Genomic DNA, 17,646 nt, shown 5'->3' with positions numbered 1-17,646 from the left:
GAGTCAATAATCCCTAATATCTGTTCATATTTCAGAATAAGACATTAAAAAATTCACTGGAATTTCCATGTAAGTGGGGAGGGGATTGTTGTCAACCATGAGCTTTTGTCAGTAGTTGTCTTTTGTTATTGGGCTTCCGATTTTTCATCTCTGAGAAATCTTTCTGCTTTACGGTTAAGGGTCTAGATGCCTATATCCTGGGACTTGAGTAAAGAAAGACCTTGGGCCGGGCGTGGTAGCTCACGCCTGGTATCCCCTACCTTGGGGAGGCAGAGGCAGGCGGATCCTTAGAGCTCAGGAGTTTGAGACCAGCCTGGCCAACATGGTGAAACCCTGTATATACGAAAAATACAAAAAAATTAGCCAGGCATAGTGGCTGGTGCCTGTAGTCCCACCTACTCAGGAGGCTAAGGCAGGAGAATCGCCTGAACCTGGGAGGTGGAGGATGCAGTGAGCCAAGATTGCACCACTGCACTCTAGCCTGGGTGACAGAACAAGACTGTCTCAAAAAAAAAAAAAAAAAAAAAAGAACTTAATATTCAGTATGCTTTTACTCTTCCCTGTTTTGAGTACAGTACATTTAGCTTCACTGTACATAGTACTACCCAGTGGAGTTATGGTTTTATCCTTTCCAGGGAGTAGAAGATGGATCTTTGGCTAAAGGGACAGGGGTAGTGATTTAATTGCTTCTGCTTTCAAGGTAGCTAGCACTACTAATTCCTGAGACATTTTGGTGGTTCTACAATTCAATTTGGGTTGATTCTTAGCTTTCCCCACTAAAAACCTGGAAGTGAACCCTTTCAAATCTGCTGAATAAGTTACTCCATCTATTTATTTGTATCCAGAATTTAGTTGTTTCAAGATTTCCTGTTCTCTCTGCCTTTTTATGAGTTACATTTTTAAAATGATCTTTTTACAGTTGTCTTACTACGGTATCAGGAGGAAGCAGAGATAAGGCTAAGTCACTGAGTATTTTTGGGAGGCAAGTAAATGACATGCACATTTAAATCAGAAGATGACTCTTATAGCCATATAAGACATAGAATACAAGCGAAAAGATAACCAAGCAGTAAGTTGGATTCTATATATTATGAATTAGAGTTATCTTCAATTAGCTTTCCAAATACTTACTGGACATTTATAATCTCTAGCTCTTTCATGTTTCAGTTTGTGCATTATAAGGGCGTATCGCCTCTGAAAAACCATTCCACATTCCCCACATTTATGAGATGCTTCTTCTATGTTCTCTTTAGCATCTCTTTTTGGCTGTTTCATCTTTTTTCCTCTTTGAACTAACTTCTGAGCCACCTAATAAGGGATAGAAATCACAATCTAAGTAAATCTACTCAATTTTAATTTTTAAAGTCATGTTGTAAATTTCTAACAAAAAGATTTCAAATTCACATTATCTTATTAATACTGGCATTTAAAACATTAAGTTGCTACCTTGTACCCATCTCACCTCCCAAATAATTTTCACTATAGCCATAAGTTCATCAATACAATGCTTTCAACCTAAAGCTAAAAACTACACAGGTCAACCCTTCTTACATCATACCTGTTGAACTGCTGACTTGGGAACGGCTTTCCGTTTCTGCAGCTTTTTCTCCATTCCCTTGTGTAGTCGAATATATGCCCCTTCATTAACAGAACGTTGTCGAAGCCTGCTTCTGTAAGTATCATCATCAGGGCCAAAGTCTGTCTTTGCTGTTGATGCAACTAGATTTTCCTGATCTTTTAAAGGTTGGTCAACGTTCTGCCTATGTTTTGGAATGTCTTCGGCACAAATATCCTCAGCTGATATATCATTTCCCATACCACTACTCTCTGGCGAGCTACTAATTACATTCTCTTTTGAAAGTTTAGGGTGTATATTAAAAACTGTGTTACTTTCTCTGTTGTTTGAAGTTTCTAGTTCTGTCTGGTTGTTTTTTGTTATTAAATCAACAGACTCCATTTCAGGATGGGAATCAGCTATACAGCCTACCGATGACAGGGCAGCTTCAGCCTCTGAAGAAACCTGGGGCTCAGGCTGTCGTCCTACCTCTCCATTCTGCTCCGCTTCTGGCAATTCTCCATTTACCAGTAGTACAATTTCACAATCCCCAAGTTCAGTAGATAAACTTGTTGTGGTTCCCTCACTGCTAGCCACAGGAGGTGCTGTACCTCCATTCTGTACTCGTAAGTCCTGGGTGGATGCAACTGTTTGTACTTCACCCTTCTTATATACTGTTAGCTGCTTCTCTTCCATTAGCTTATGTACACTTTCACAAATCTCTAAGACTTCTGACATGAAAAGATGACGAGCTAAGATGGCTACATCAGCCATGCTACAGAAATCAAAACTTAGTACAGAAGTATAGGCAAATTCCAGTAAAGGAAGGAAGCTGGCCTTACAAAAACCTGTATGAATACAAAGAAGGTAAAGACAAAAAAGTCAATTACCAATGAAACAATACAGAATTATGACAATACAAAATATAATTCAAAGGCAAATATGACCATTTGTTCTGTAACTAATCATCCCTGGATTTGCATTTTGTTCTGGTTTCTTATTAAGCCTTGACTAACTCATTTGTATGAGCTAAGCCTCAGTACCTAATATAGAAAATAGTATGACTTACTATCTCAAGAGTTGCTGTAAGGCAGTCATTTTCAAACTGTACTCCTTAGAACCCTGGGGATTCCTCAAATTCCCCTCAAGAAACAGCTGCTGGAGGATGGAGGGTTAAAAAAAAAAAAAGACGAAGACAGGCGAGTGGCAGGGTTCAACCAACTTGTCCCCTAATCGCACTTTAGTAAATACAGCTGTACTTCCAAGTAATAGTGGTCCATATAAAAATGTGATTGAACAAAGTATTCTATGACTAAAAGTAAAGTAAAAAAAACAATACCCAAGGGAGAGGTTAGCAACATTTTTCTGTTAAGAGTAAGATAATAAACATTGCAGGCCATGAGATGTCTGCTAAAACTGCTCAGCTTTGCCACTGTAGCTGCAAAGCAGATGTACACCAATGGACGCAGCAGTGTTCCAATACAACCTTCTTTACAAAAGGGGAAGGAGGGGAAGAGTGGTCCTTGGGCTACCAGGTGGAAGGAATGAAATAATTACTATACACGTGAGGTATTACATTCTTCTGTGGGAAAACAAGGTCAGTTTCTTTTCTAAAATTCTCAGTGATTCACTTTGAAAGCCATTTTTAATTCTTAATATTCACATGAATCAAAAATCAGAAAAAAGATTACACAGTGATAATTCCATAACCAGAATGATTAAGAATTTGTATAGCTCTCCAGAATTTCGTTATACAGCCAAGCCAATATTTTTATTTATTTATTTATTTTTTGAGATGGAGTCTCGCTCTGTGGCCAGGCTGGAGTGCAGTGGCGAAATCTTGGCTCACTGCAACCTCCCGACTCCCAGGTTCAAGCAATTCTCCTGTCTCAGCCTCCTGAGTAGCTGGGACTACAGGCACATGCCACCACGCCCAGCTAATTTTTGTATTTTTAGTAGAGACGGGGTTTCACCATATTGGCCAGGATGGTCTTGATCTCCTGACCTTGTGATACGCCTACCTTGGCCTCCCAAAAGTGCTGGGATTACAAGCATGAGCCACCGTACCCGGCCTTCTTTTTTTATTTAGGTACTTTGAGACAGGCCCTTGCTCTGTCATCCAGGCTGAAGTGCAGTGGATTGATCATGGCTCACTGTAACCTTGACCTCCCAGGCTCAAGTAGTCCTTCTGCTTCAGCCACCTGAGTAGCAGGGCAGGCGTACACCTGGTTATTTTTATATTCTGAAGAGATGGAGGTCTCTCCATGTTGTCTCAGCTGATCTTGACCTCCTGGCCTGAAGGGATACTCCTGCCTCGGAATCTCAAAGTCCTTGGATTACAGGTGTGAGCCACCACACCTAGACGGAGGCAATTATTCTAATTCCGCCTTCTCACACTAGGTGTCATATTACACATACTTTTCTGCACTTTGCTTTTCTCATGCAATAATTTATCTTAGAGATTTTTAAATATACAATTGAGAGCCATATTTGCTGTAATTTTCAGTTCTGACTCAAGGTATGTAGTGTGGTACTTTATGCAAAAGAACCTATGAAGGATGAGCAAACATAAAGAGAAGCCTTAAACTGTGAGATGTTAGGACACAGGCTGAAAAAAACTGAGGGGACTCCCCATTGACATTATCATTATGGTGAATTCAGCCATTCCTAGGAAAGCTAATTCTTTTTTTTTTTTTTTTGAGACGGAGTTTCGCTCTCGTTGCCCAGGCTGCAGTGCAATGGCGCGATCTTGGCTCACTGCAACCTCTGCCTTCCATTTGTTGGCAGAAATGTAAATTAGTACACCAGGATGAAAAACACTATGGAAGTGCCTCAAAAAACTAAAAATATAACTACTATATGATCCAGCAATCCCACTACTGGGTATCTACCCAAAGAAAAGAAATTATATCAAAGAGATACCTGCACCCCATGTTTATTGCAACACTACTCACAATAGCCAAGAAATGAAATCAACCTACATGTTTATCAACAGATGAATGGAAAAAATGTGGTAAATACACACAATGGAATACTATTCAGCCATAAAAAAGAATGAAATCCTGTCATTTGCAGCAACATGATAAACCTGGAGGACATTATGCTAAGTAAGTCAAGGAAAGAAAGATAAATACCAAATGTCCTCACTCATATGGGGGAGCTAAAAAAAAAACTTAGATCATCCAAGTAGAGAGAAGAGTTATGGTTATTAGAAGATGGGCAGGGTGACAGGAAGGGAGTACAGGAGGAGGTTGATTGATACAAAATTACAGCTAGATAGATAGAAGGAACAACTTCTAGTGTTCTATAGCACTGCAGGGTATATAGTTAACAACAGTTTATGGTATATGTTAAAAAAGCTACAAGAGGCCTGGCATGGTGGCTCACCCCTTGTAATCTCAGCGCTTTGAGAGACTGAGGCTGGAAGAGTCCAGGAGTTCAAGGCCAGCCTGGGCAACAAAGTGAGACTCCATCTCTATAAACAAACAAATGAAAAAATTAGTTGGACAAGGTGGTGTGCATCTGTGGTCCCACCTACACGGGAGGCTGAAGCAGGAAAATTGCTTGAGCCCAAAAATTGCTTGAGCCCAAAAATTGCTTGAGCTCATGACTGCACCACTGCACTCTAGCCTAGGGTGACAGAATGAGACTCTGTCAAAAAAAAAAAAGGGCTGAAAGAATTTTGAATGTTTTCAACACAAAGAAAGGTAAATGTTTGGGGTGATAGGTATTTCCTAATTACCCTCATTTGATCATTACTAATTGTATACATGTACCAAAATATCTTTTTTTTTTTTTTTTTTAAACGGAGGGTCCCTCGCTCTCCCCCCCTGGGTGGGGGGTGGCGCAATCTCGGCTCACTGCAAGCTCCGTCTCCCAGGTTCACGCCATTCTCCTGCCTCAGCCTCTCCGAGTAGCTGGGACTACAGGCGCCCGCCACCACGCCCGGCTAATTTTTTTGTATTTTTAGTAGAGACGGGGTTTCACCGTGGTCTCGATCTCCTGACCTCGTGATCCGCCCGCCTCGGCCTCCCAAAGTGCTGGGATTACAAGCGTGAGCCACCGCGCCCAGCCTCAAAATATCATTTTGTACACCATAAATATGTACAACTATTACATGTCAACTAAAAATAAAAGGAGCGAGCCTCTCTGAAACTATTCTGTTTCAGGGACTATCCGAAAATAAATAAAAGGGAAAAATCATTAAGAGGGCAAATTTTTTTTTTTTTTTTTTTTTTTTTTTTACAATTCAAAAACTTTATAAAAATATCCTCTCTCTCAAATGAAATGGACAATTATAACAGAAGGAAAAATTATGGTGGGGACTTCAACATCTAGGGGTATGGCAGACCAAGATACTGTAAATGACAAACTTAAGATAAAATTATTTTTGTGGTTAAGACAGGGTCTTGCTCTGTTGCCCAGGCTGGAGCACAGTGGTGTGGTCTCGGCTCACTTCAACCTCCGCCTCCTGGGGTCAAGTGATCCTCCTACCTCAGCCTCCAAAGTAGCTGGGACTACAGGCATGTGACACCATGCCTGGCGAATTTTTGTAAATTTTGGTAGCCACAGGGTTTCACCATGTTGTCCAGGATGGTCTCGAACTTCTGAGCTCAAGCAATCCACCTGCCTCAAAGCTTTGAAAAGCTTTGGGATTATCGGTGTGAGCCACTGTGCCCGCCTTATCTACTTAATATTTAAATCAAACATATTTTTAAAATAATGTCTATTTCACCTATGATTGGCTTACATAATATTTGCTGAACAATATACAAAAATATGCATATGGAATGAAGATTAAATGATGTATTATGTTGGAATATTAGCATGCTGTGCCGTAGTTTTTTTCAGGCAGACATTTCATTTGCTATAAACTGCTGAGAAACCAGAAAAGAGCAACACTCATGCTTTCAGATGCATGAAATATAGGGAAAAAATTCCAAAGCAAACATATCAAAAGAATAACTTGTGATGGGTTTTTATATTCAGATGGCTCAGTGTAAGACGTATTTTGTCCTTTGAGTCACAAAACCCAGAAAAAAAAACCAAATACCACTAATCTAGAATGTAATGCCAACTCTAAGCTCCAAAAAGTTTTTGCTCATATGTACACCCCACGAGCCTAGGCTAGTTCTTTGTATGCAGTGGATGCTTAATAAATATTTATTTATATAGAGAAAGCTATTAGTGCTTTTTTTTTTTTGTCTGAGATGGAGTTTTGCTCTTGTCGCCCAGGCTGGAGTGCAATGGCGTGATCTCAGCTCACCGCAACCTCTACCTCCCAGGTTCAAGCGATTCTCCTGCCTCAGCCTCCCGAGTAGCTGGGATTACAGGCATGCACCACCATGCCCAACTAATTTTGCATTTTTAGTAGAGACAGGGTTTCTCCGTGTTGGTCAGGCTGGTCTTGAACCCATGACTTCAGGTGATCCGCCTGCCTCAGCTTCCCAAAGTGCTGGGATTACAGGCATGAGCCACTGTGCCCGGCCATTATTATTGCTTTCTATAAACATAAAGCCACTGCTAAGGAAAAATGTATCTTCCCAGAAGAGGTTAAGACTAAAAACAATAAAGCATAAAAGGATCAGTGGTTAAATAATTAAGAATTTACATACCTGGATAAAGTCACTTTTTTGTTTCAAAAAGGAAAAAATATTTCAAAGTGATTTAAGTAATTCAAAAGTTACAGCAAGTTTTATATTAGAAAATGTATAAATAATGCTATTTTAATTCTTCCTAAATTTTCATTTGTTGACTCATAAGCCAATATATAAATTCTAGTGAAGCCAAAAGAAAGTCGAACTATTTATTTACAACAATAATATGATACAAACAAAAAACAAACCTGGAATTTTGACTTTTCTATATTGATAATTCGATTATTAAACTTAATAAACTCTAAGGATTAATCTTTAATAAACAAAAGACTTATAAAATACTCTATAATTACATGTCCCACAAAGTAAGACATAAAAAGTCAATTTTTATTTACTTTTTATTTTTAGAGGCAGGGTCTTGTTATATTGCCCAGTCTGGAGAGCAGTGGGTATTCACAGGTACAATGACACACCACAGCCTGGAACTCCTGACCTTAAGCGATCCTCACATCCCAGCCTCCCGAGTAGGTGGGACTACAGGCGTGCACTACCATACCTAGCTTAAACAATCAATTTTTAAATAACATATTCATTTAATGTAATAATTTTGTTGCACTTATGGATTTCACTCAAACTGTTTTTAACGGTTTAAATCCCAGAAATTCTTTTTCTGCTATAATTGTCTCACTTAAGACATAGTATGACACCCTTTTCCACAACTCTACCACAGAAATCTTGCTAAAAAGAACCTTTTCACTACAGATTAGCCTACTGCTGTCAGTGGGCTTCTCTTACTTTGGCATAAAGTCTGTGTGTGGAAGACACACATATCTCCCTCTTCTAGAATGTCATTACAAACAAAAAGCAAGAGTAATAGGAAAGCCTTACCAGAAAGATCCACCACAGCCTCATGACTGGAAACAGCTCCTTTCTCAATAAAAAGATCTCGAAAATACTCGCTATTTGCTGACAAAACAGATTTATGAGCTTTGTACTCTTCTCCTTCAATTAACAAAGTAACATCACAGAACTGGTTGGAAAGTCTCTGTTCGTTCAGCTGTTTTAAGACAGCCTGACAATGTTTTGGAGAAGAACGTTTTACCACTCCTTTGGTGTCAACCTGTCAAAATAAGTTTGAGAGCAGGAGTAATATATTACCTGTATTTTTTTACCCTTAACAAACTTTAAAACAAGACACATTACATATTACCTTTTTACCAGGTATGAATAATTTGATATTTTCTTTGTTAGCTATCTATTTAAATTAAAAGATACGTTGTCCTATCCTATCTTCTGCCATGTTCATTCTACCTCACCTAATGAAAATCTGTATCTCACTTCTGGCTGCCTCTTCTTACTGATCAGAAATATGATGATGTATGAAACTGATGCAGGTGAAAAACCAAGACCTAGCCAGATTAATTTTACCTTGGGGCGTAAACCCAGAGACTGCTTCCAGAAATGTAAATCTGTCTACTTGTACCAATATATCATCATAAAAGAAGGGGGGAGGATAATTAACAACAAACCAACTGGTAATTATTAATAAGTTCATTCTGAAAAAATAACAGGAACATTTATGATAAATGAAGAGGCAGTTCAGCTTATATAACAACACAGTACATCGCCATTTTGTCTTGTTCAATAAGCAGTCTTAGTGGTTTGAGAAAAATAAGTCACCAAGGCTGCAAATACTAGTACACTAGTTACAAATCTTAAAGCTGACTGGAGAGTACCACTTACAAACACAAGTTCATGTTTGGATACTGGCTTCTTTTTTGCAGGCTTGGACGCTGTAGTTGGAGATGAAGTAAAGTTGCTCAGGTCATCTTCTGATTCATTACTTTCTTCTCCAGATTCAAGGTCTAGTCCCAATTCTTCCAACATTTCTGAAACATCTGATATTGGACGGGATCGATCTAGTTTCTCCTGGCATTTGCTACACTGTTTAATGTAATCTTTGACTTGCTTCAATATACCTACAATGAAAATATTAACAAGTCAAATTTAATACTGTTAACTGAAAACAAAAGAATATATTATTTAGTCTGTGTACATAAACATGTTTCAGTACATATGTGCAGACACTCATATCCCATAAAATATGTAGAGTTTATTAGAATGCAAAATATACTTTTTTCCAAAAAATATAGGTTATAAATGATGTTCTCATGCGGAGGTAATGTTTTTTTATTTATTCCCAGTTATTTGTTTCTCCAATCATAAGATGACTAGCTCCACCCATTTTCATGTGAGTTGCAATGTTTTCATGCAAGAGAAACTACATGAAACTGCCAATATTCACCTGTTTTTGACCTACACAAATTAAGAATTTAGGGCATGATGGCGCACGCCTGTAATCCCAGCTACTCTGGAGGCTGAGGCAGGAGACTCACTTATAACCTGGGAGGCGGAGGTTGCAGTGAGCTGAGATTGTGCCACTGCACTCCAGCCTGGGCGACAGAGCGAGACTCTGTCTCAAAACAAAACCAAACAAATTAACAATTTAACATGGCTCAAGCTAATACTTCTCCACTCCAGTGACATTAGGCTTGACCATGTGATTTGATTTGCACACATGTGATGTGTACCATATCTGAACAGAACCTTAAGAGGTACTGAGTATTTTGCACCAGTTCTCTGATCTTTGTCCCCTCTCACAAAGAATAGCATCTCCCAAAGGGATGTTGTTCTTAAACCTGAATTTCAGATGAAAAAAGCTGAAACCAATCTGTAGCCTGGAACAGGACTACTACAAAACTTGTAATGAAAGTTTAAAATAAATCTTTTGTTTTTGAAAGTTATGAGATTTTAGGGTTGTGTGAAATAATAGCATATACAATCTAACAAAAGTTGATTATATAAAAGCCACTCACAAAAGATTCTGGATTTCAACTTCCAGCTCCTGGCATGCTGGAGTAGGGGTGAGGGGGCAGGGATAAGGCTTTATGTATATATTCACATATACACACACCCCACTATCATCCTTGCAAGAGAACAATTAATTCCCATTCTATACAAGAGAAAAATAAAGCTCTAAGAGCTATGTAACTTGTCCAAAGTCACATCTAGTAAAATAGGGCAGAGCTAGGCCTCCAGAAGTCATGGGATTTTTGGTATATTATTCTACTTAAACGAGAGCATGCTTGTCCATTCCTAGGGCAGAAAGTTACCCCCAAATCTTCAAATAAGTACAAATGAAAAGGTTATTAGGTAAAATGATAGAGGTATAGAGAATATTCCTGAAAAGTGTTTTAAAATGCCGAATTATACAAACCTCCTTACACTTTTTTTTTTTTTTTTTTGAGATGGAGTCTCTTTCTGTTGCCCAGGCTGGAGTGCAGTGGTGGGATCTCGGCTCACTGCAACCTCCACCTCCTAGGTTCAAGCCATTCTCCCACCTCAGCCTCCTGAGTAGCTGGGATTACAGGCGCCCGCCACCACACCCGGCTGATTTTTTGTATTTTTAGTAGAGATGGGGTTTCACTATTTTGGCCAGGCTGGTCTCAAACTCCTGACCTCAAGTGATCTGCCCGCCTTGGCCTCCCAAAGTGCTGGGATTACTGACATGAGCCACCTTGCCTGGCCACCAAGTTCCTTATACTTTCAATCTTCAAATAGTACTCAAGCAATATTTTCCAAATTGTATTATGTCCCACACTGATTATAAAAGTATACACTGAAGTCATAAATTCAGAAAAATTTTAGCTATATACAATTGACATTATCATATTAGAACCTCTGACTCCTACGGTGAAGAAACTTGTTTGACCTAAGACTGCCAAATTTACTGATTCACAGAGACTTTTTTTTTTTTCCAGAACATAAACAATGGGGCTTGGGCGTGGCTCACGCACTTTGGGAGGCTGAGGTGGGCGGACCATTTGAGGTAAGGAGTAAGCCTGGCCAACAGAGCAAAACCCCGTCTCTACTAAAAATATAAAAATTAGCTAGGTGTGGAGGCATGCGCCTCTAGTCCCAGCTACTCCGGAGGCTGAGGCACCAGAATCACATAAGCCTGGGAGGCGAAGGCTACAGTGAGCCGAGATAGCACCACTGTGCTCCGGCCTGGGTGGCAGAACAAGACTCTGTCTCAAAAAGAAAAAAAAAAAAAAGAAAGAAAAGAAAAAAGAAAAAGGAAAGAAAGGAACAATGGGTTCGAGTTAAATATGACTTTATCAAAAAAGCATTTATATGAGTGTAGATTTAGAGACCAAAAGAGGTTGTATTGGCCGGGCGCTGTGGCTTACACCTGTAATCCCAGCACTTTGGGAGGTCGAGGTGAGCAGATCACCTGAGGTCAGTAGTTCGAGCCCAGCCTGGCCAACATGGTGAAATCCCGTCGCTACTAAAAATAGAAAAATTAGCTGGGCTTCGTGGCGGGCACCTGTAATCCCAGCTACTCTGGAGACTTGAGGCACGAGAATCGCTTGAACCCGGGAGGCGGAGCTGCAGTGAGCCGATATCGCGCCACTGCACTCCAGCCTGGGCAACAGAGTGACTCTGTCTCAATAAATAAATAAATAAATAAACAAACATCGTCTCAGGTTTTTGCCTTTTAAGACACTGCATACTAAAAAAAAAAAAAAAAAAAAAAACTGGATTAGAATCACTCACAGATAATGAACTTAGAAAAAGAAAAATTCTGAACACAAAATACCACATAACACTGGGTTAAGAAAAGTGTGAGATCAGGCCGGGCGCGGTGGCTCATGCCTATAATCCCAGCACTGTGGGAGGCCGAGGCGGGCGGACCAGGAGGTCAGGAGATCGAGACCATGCTGGCCAACATGGTGAAACCCCATCTCCACTAAAAATACAAAAAATTAGCCGGGCGCGGTGGCGGGCGCCTGTAGTCCCAGCTACTCGCCGGGGCTGAGGCAGGAGAATGGCGTAAACCCGGGAGGCGGAGCTTGCAGTGAGCCGAGATCGCGCCACTGCGCTCCGGCCTGGGTGCTCAAAAAAGAAAAAAAAAAAAAAGTGTGAGATCACAAAGGTCAGCTGTGTGACTTTTGTTGTGTTATTTAACATCCTAGTGCTTTCAGTTTTTTCATCTGTAAAACAGATAGAGGCTGAAATGGGAGGATCATCTGAGCCTAGGAGGTCGAGGCTACAGTGAGCTGTGATCGTGTCACTGCACCAAGCAAGCCCCCCTACACTCTGTCTCCAAAAAACGAAGATAAGTATTAAGGTTTTATGAAGGTTAAATAAATGCCAAGTGCTAATGACTACATCCTGCATATATAAGCTTGATCAGTGTTACCTATAGTTACAATTATCTTTAACAAATCCTGAAGTATTATATCTGAGACATTTGTTCAACTAACTAATGTCTACCCAAACCCATCCAAACAAAATGCACTGATTACTTCATTACCTCATAATTTAACTTTCGCATTTGTCTGTCCTTATAGGAATTTAATTCAGATATTGGTTTAAAGTGGAAAATAATTGAAGAATTTGATTACCCAATAGTTCGTAAACGAATAAACTTGATGACGTTTATAAACCGAAAAGAACCTTAGGAACTATTCAGTAATTTTTTTATTCACAGACGAAGTAACCAACACTTGAATGAATTAACTTTTCCGTAGCCATATGCAGAATGACAGCACTGTTCCTAACAAAATTTCTTAAATGGGACTGTAAACTATTACTAATTCTGACAGTTTGAATATTAATTAACTGTGGAGAGTGAAGACGGTTAAGAAGCCAAGGGCACTTGCTCTCCTCCCCTACAAGTGGTTCCCAAGGAGTCAAGTTAACTTTAGAGCTATATTTTTGACAATCAAAAAGTCATAGTAATCATACCTTTTCTGCGTTTATACAATGCTACACAGTTCCCAAACGCGTTTTTCACATCATTAAGGGAAAGATTATTAAAACATTCAGAGTTACGAATATCAAGCTGGGCGCCGTGGCTCATGCCTGAAATCCCAACACTTTGGGAGGCCGAGGCGGGAGGATCGCTTGAGGCCAGATGGAGACCAACCTGGGGAACGTGGCAAGACCCGTGTCTACTCAAACAAACAACCCCTATTCCCCCGCAAAACCAACCAAAGAGTATCTGATATCTTTTACATTTAATTCGTTCTTTAAAAAAACCGCTCAAGGCGATTTCTCAATCACTCATCACTTCTGCAAATAATTGTATTATTCCTTATTCACGCGGTAGCGGCAAAATTTGAGGAACACTAGCGAATGTGTCCAGAGCAGCTCATACTCGCTCGCCAAAACCCAAGCGCAGCACTAAAGAAACGGGAGACCCGGCTTCAGGTGACTCGTCCCTTCCTCCAAACGTCAGCCCAGGTGAAAACGTGCACCCCGCAGCCTCCACTGCCGCGAGCCAAACGCCACCTCCGGAGGGCCGGGGCCTCAGCCTCAAGGGGCCGCCCAAGGAGGCGGACCTGGCGCAGCCCAGGCGTCCGGCCCCTCCCCGCGGATGGCCCGGCCTCCGGGGAAGCCCCCTTGGTCCCACCCAGGGCCAGGGCCCGCCCCCAGCTTCGCCGGCCTCCTTCCTGTGGGAAGTGCGGCTCCTTTCGCGTCCCCCACCCTCTCGGCTCCGCCTGGCAGCAGCTCCGCCGCCCAGAGGCGTCCGAGACCCTCCGACTCGTGGGTGCGCAAACAGGCCTCGCCAGCGAGCCTTGCCCAGGCAACGAGTCGCCAGCCCGCCCCCTCGCCGCGGGCCAAGTCTCACCTCGCCACCAGTACGTCTTGGACAGGTAGTGCCAGGTCTGATGCCGGGTGTGGTGAGTGCCGCCGGGACCCAGGTGCGCCGCCTCGATGAGGTCCCGGCGTCTCTCCGGCTGCAGCACCACCTCCAGCTCCGCGAAGGTCTTGCGGTGCCGCTGCCGCCGCTGGTAATACAGAGTCCCGCCGCGCACCACGTAGCAGGCGGCAGCTTTTCGGATTTTACGCTTGACATTGCCCTCGGTGCCCGGCGCGTACGGCTCGCGCTCGTTCGTCAGGTAACGCAGGATGGCCCGGTAGCTTTCCTCGCTTGACATCGCGGACCGCGGCTCCCTGAGGGCGCCTGTCAGGCACAGGTGAGGAAAACGGCGCACTACCTACGGGCGGCTGCAGGAGGAGCGGCGGCACCGTAGGGAGAAACGGCTGCGTCTTTGGCGAGCGCTCTTCGACGGCTCCCTTAGTCCGAAGGAAAAGCGGACGAGTTGGTAACCAGGGGGAACTGCACTTCCCCAGCGCGCGGGATCCGCTGGCGACTGACAAAATGGCTGCTGCACCACCGGTAGTGACGCAAGCCAAGGGCGGGGACTGAGCCCTGATTGGAGCGCACTCGTTTTCTGGCTTGATGGAGCCGATCCAGTGACGTCAGGACTGCGGGTGGACATTTTGGAAGCGGGTAGACCCTTCATTGTAGTTCGAAGGGTCTTTAGGCAGACATCTTAAGTCCTGGCAGTTTGTCTTTTCATTTTTCCCTTTTCCACGGTTTCTAAGGAGCCACGTGTAGGGGGAGCTGGTGGACAGTTGTGAGTTCATCCGAGACATTCAAAGGGGTAAAGGAGTTCGTTTTTACGTTTACCTTGAGACTCCTGACATCATAAAAGCATATTTTCAGGCTTTTGGAAAAATATTAGTCTCTTGACACGGGACCAGAGACAGCCCATTCACATGGAAATTTAGATTCCAGTTAACAGTTATAAAATTTTCAGTGCCTCCCTCAGTGATGAGTTATCGTTTCTAAACTTGCACCTACTAGCTCCAGACTACTCAAGGAAGAGTCGAGACTTTTCTGGAATGATCAGCATATATAGTCAATCTTACTGCGAGTGGAAAAGGGGGTCGGTAACACTGTTTTAAAGCTTTATTTACATATATTTTTACACAAACGTAGGGGAAAATGTTCTCCATTTTGCACCAAATATATATAAGGGCGCAAAAAGGGGAGCGGACTTGAGCTGCGTCTCCTAGTGCGTGCTGAGGATGCTAATACAGATATTTAGCTGGTAATCCCGGAGCAGCGACCCGGGGCAGCGATCCCGGTCACCCTTTCCTGGGACGAATCTGCAGCGCTCACAGGAGCCCAGGGCTGACATTCCTCCTCGGGGACTGGGATTGGACACTGTTGCCGCTTTGCTAAAGCCAGAACATTTCAGGCCGAGGGCTTCAGCTGCAGACACGGCCTAGTACACTTATCCACCAGGGGATCTGTAGTCTCTGGGTGAGGCCCTTTGACGCTTGTAGAAGTAGCTGAGGGGCAGACGGTTGAATACAATAGGCTCGAAAACAATCATACACCCAACCTCTGGTGTTAGGGGCGTGTTTTTATGTGTGTGCACACGCAGTAATTCCCAGATGGCCCGGACATCCTTTAAAGATTCCAGGTGAGGGGACATGAGCTCTCAAGGCCCAGAAGAAAAAAGAAACTATCAGGCTTGGGATCTACTTAGTTGCTGAGTTTGCCACTGTAGCTCAAGGGAGGAATTTAAAAATGGAGATGCACCTCTTCCCTCATGGGGTGGGGCAGTGGGAGCAGAAGACCAAAATGCACCCTCTGCGCACCCAGGAAGCTCGTCTACGTGTCAGGCCAGCCCCACTCTCCTGTCATACTGTCTTTAAATATTTTGGCCGGGCGCGGTGACTCACGCCTGTAATCCCAGCACTTTGGGAGGCCGAGGCGGGCAAATCACCAGGAGATTGAGACCATCCTGGCTAACACGGTGAAACCCTGTCTCTACTAAAAATATGAAAATTAGCTGGGCATGGTGGCACGCGCCTGAAGTCCCACCTACTTGGGAGGCTGAGGCAGGAGAATCGCTTGAACCCGGGAAGCGGAGGTTGAAGCGAGCCGAGATTGTGCCACTGCATTCCAGCCTGGTTGACAGAGGGAGACTCCGTCTCAAAAAAAAATAAAAAAACTAAACATTTTAAGTTAATTGGTATTTAATATTAAACATTTAATATATTAAGTGAATACATTCAAATCTGTAAACAATACAGCTAGGATGTAGAAGAGTTAAAAGAATCCCTCCACTCGGTTCTTGCCCAAACACCACCCGTAAGCACTGAGAAGCCTACTGATGCACGCATTATCCTTTGGGCCAATAGAAACAAACGTTTTAATAAAATGCTTTCCCAGTGGTCAAATTGTCTTCCTGAGTAAAGCTAAACTTGCTGTAGTGAGAACAGGTAGTGTTTATTTCTAGCTTCTTCTGGGTCCCAGGTTACCTAAGACTCAAGGGTAATGACAATAGGCAGCTCCACTTTATTAAAAGCCAACATTTAGCCCAGAAAAGCAATACTTTAAGGGGACATTTTATTCTCCAAAAATTAGCAAGCATAGCTTTACATTCAAGTTGGGTATGACTTTATTTTTCCAGTAATTCCCTAAATAAAACATTATTACAAAAAAATGACTCTTCCCCATGCAAAATCTTAACATTTTGCTTTTATGAGCAAAAGCCTGTATTTTACGTATTTCTTATAATTTAGTTTACATTTTCAGGTTCTCAAAAGGACTTACTCATTTTACCTGTAACACTTCGACGTCTGAATGTAATATGCACTAGAAAAAAAAAATTCTATCACCTTGGATAGGATAGTGATGGAGGAAAATGTTGACATTGACTATATACCCTCACCTACTATTCTGTGTAAAATCATGTTTCCCTAAAGAGGACTGTGATTTGTCCACTTGTATCCTTGCAACTTGGCACAGGTTGGCAGGTAAAAATGACCTTTCTGTAGAAGCCTATTCTTCACATGCAAGTTTTGATTTCTATTTTATCACATCTTAAATATATAAATCTCAGGCTGGGCATGGTGGTGCACGCCCGTAATCCCAGCACTTTGGGAGGCTAAGGCAGGCAGATCACCTGAGATCGGGAGTTCGAGACCAGCCTGACCAACGTGAAGAAACCCTGTCTCTACTAAAAATACAAAATTAGCCGGGCATGGTGGCACGTGCCTGTAATCCCAGCTACTCGGGAGGCTGAGGCAGGAGAATCGCTTGAACCCAGGAGGCGGAAGCTGCGGTGAGCCGAGATCGTGCCATTGCATCCCAGCCTGGGCAACAAGAGAGACTCCATCTCAAAATCTCTTGAATATGTTTATTCAGACATTTTTGTAATTTCACACAGCTTTGGCAAACCCCCAGCTCAACAAGCTACTCTGGGAATTTAGCTAAGGATACTCTTTATTCAAGCAGCAGTGCTTTTCATTTAGACATTACTTTCTGAAAGCAAGAGTGGATTAATACAGCTGATAGTTTTTAGCACCTTCAGCTATTAGCAAATGGTAGGCGAGATACCAATGACTACAAGGAAACCAATATAAACTAAATTTGTCTATCATGGAAAAGGTAATTTAACAAGAAAATCATTTAAAAAGTACTTTTGTTTTTTGATATAGGGTCTTGCTGTTACCCAGGCTAGAGTGCAGTGGCACGATTTCAGCTCACTGCAGCCCCGACCTCTCTGGCTCAAGTGATCCTCTACCTTCCACACTCCCAGCTTCCCAGCTGGGACTATATAC

General features: G+C 42.4%; 1 protein-coding gene across 2 annotated transcripts in view; it reads right to left on the bottom strand.

The window, feature by feature from the left end:
* The window catches only part of ZBTB11 (zinc finger and BTB domain containing 11), a 28,226-nt gene extending 13,863 nt beyond the window's left edge, over positions 1 to 14,363 (bottom strand). The window contains exons 1-5 of one of the 2 annotated variants that reach the window (XM_032150283.2): positions 13,850 to 14,363; positions 8,896 to 9,131; positions 8,041 to 8,272; positions 1,559 to 2,403; positions 1,132 to 1,308 (exon numbers count right to left, since the gene is read on the bottom strand). In XM_032150283.2, coding sequence (XP_032006174.1) covers positions 1,132 to 1,308; positions 1,559 to 2,403; positions 8,041 to 8,272; positions 8,896 to 9,131; positions 13,850 to 14,159 — 1,800 coding nt within the window. In that variant the 5' untranslated portion in view covers positions 14,160 to 14,363. Of the gene's footprint in view, positions 1 to 1,131; positions 1,309 to 1,558; positions 2,404 to 8,040; positions 8,273 to 8,895; positions 9,132 to 12,963; positions 13,067 to 13,849 lie in introns of those variants that run through there. The other variant, XM_058437566.1, reaches the window with a different exon arrangement.
* Positions 14,364 to 17,646: the final 3,283 nt, after the last annotated feature.

The sequence above is a fragment of the Hylobates moloch genome, unplaced genomic scaffold (assembly GCF_009828535.3).
Source record: "Hylobates moloch isolate HMO894 unplaced genomic scaffold, HMol_V3 SCAFFOLD_4, whole genome shotgun sequence".
Lineage (NCBI taxonomy): Eukaryota > Metazoa > Chordata > Mammalia > Primates > Hylobatidae > Hylobates > Hylobates moloch.
Note: the sequence above shows the minus strand (reverse complement) of the source record. Positions and strands in the feature narration are given on the sequence as shown.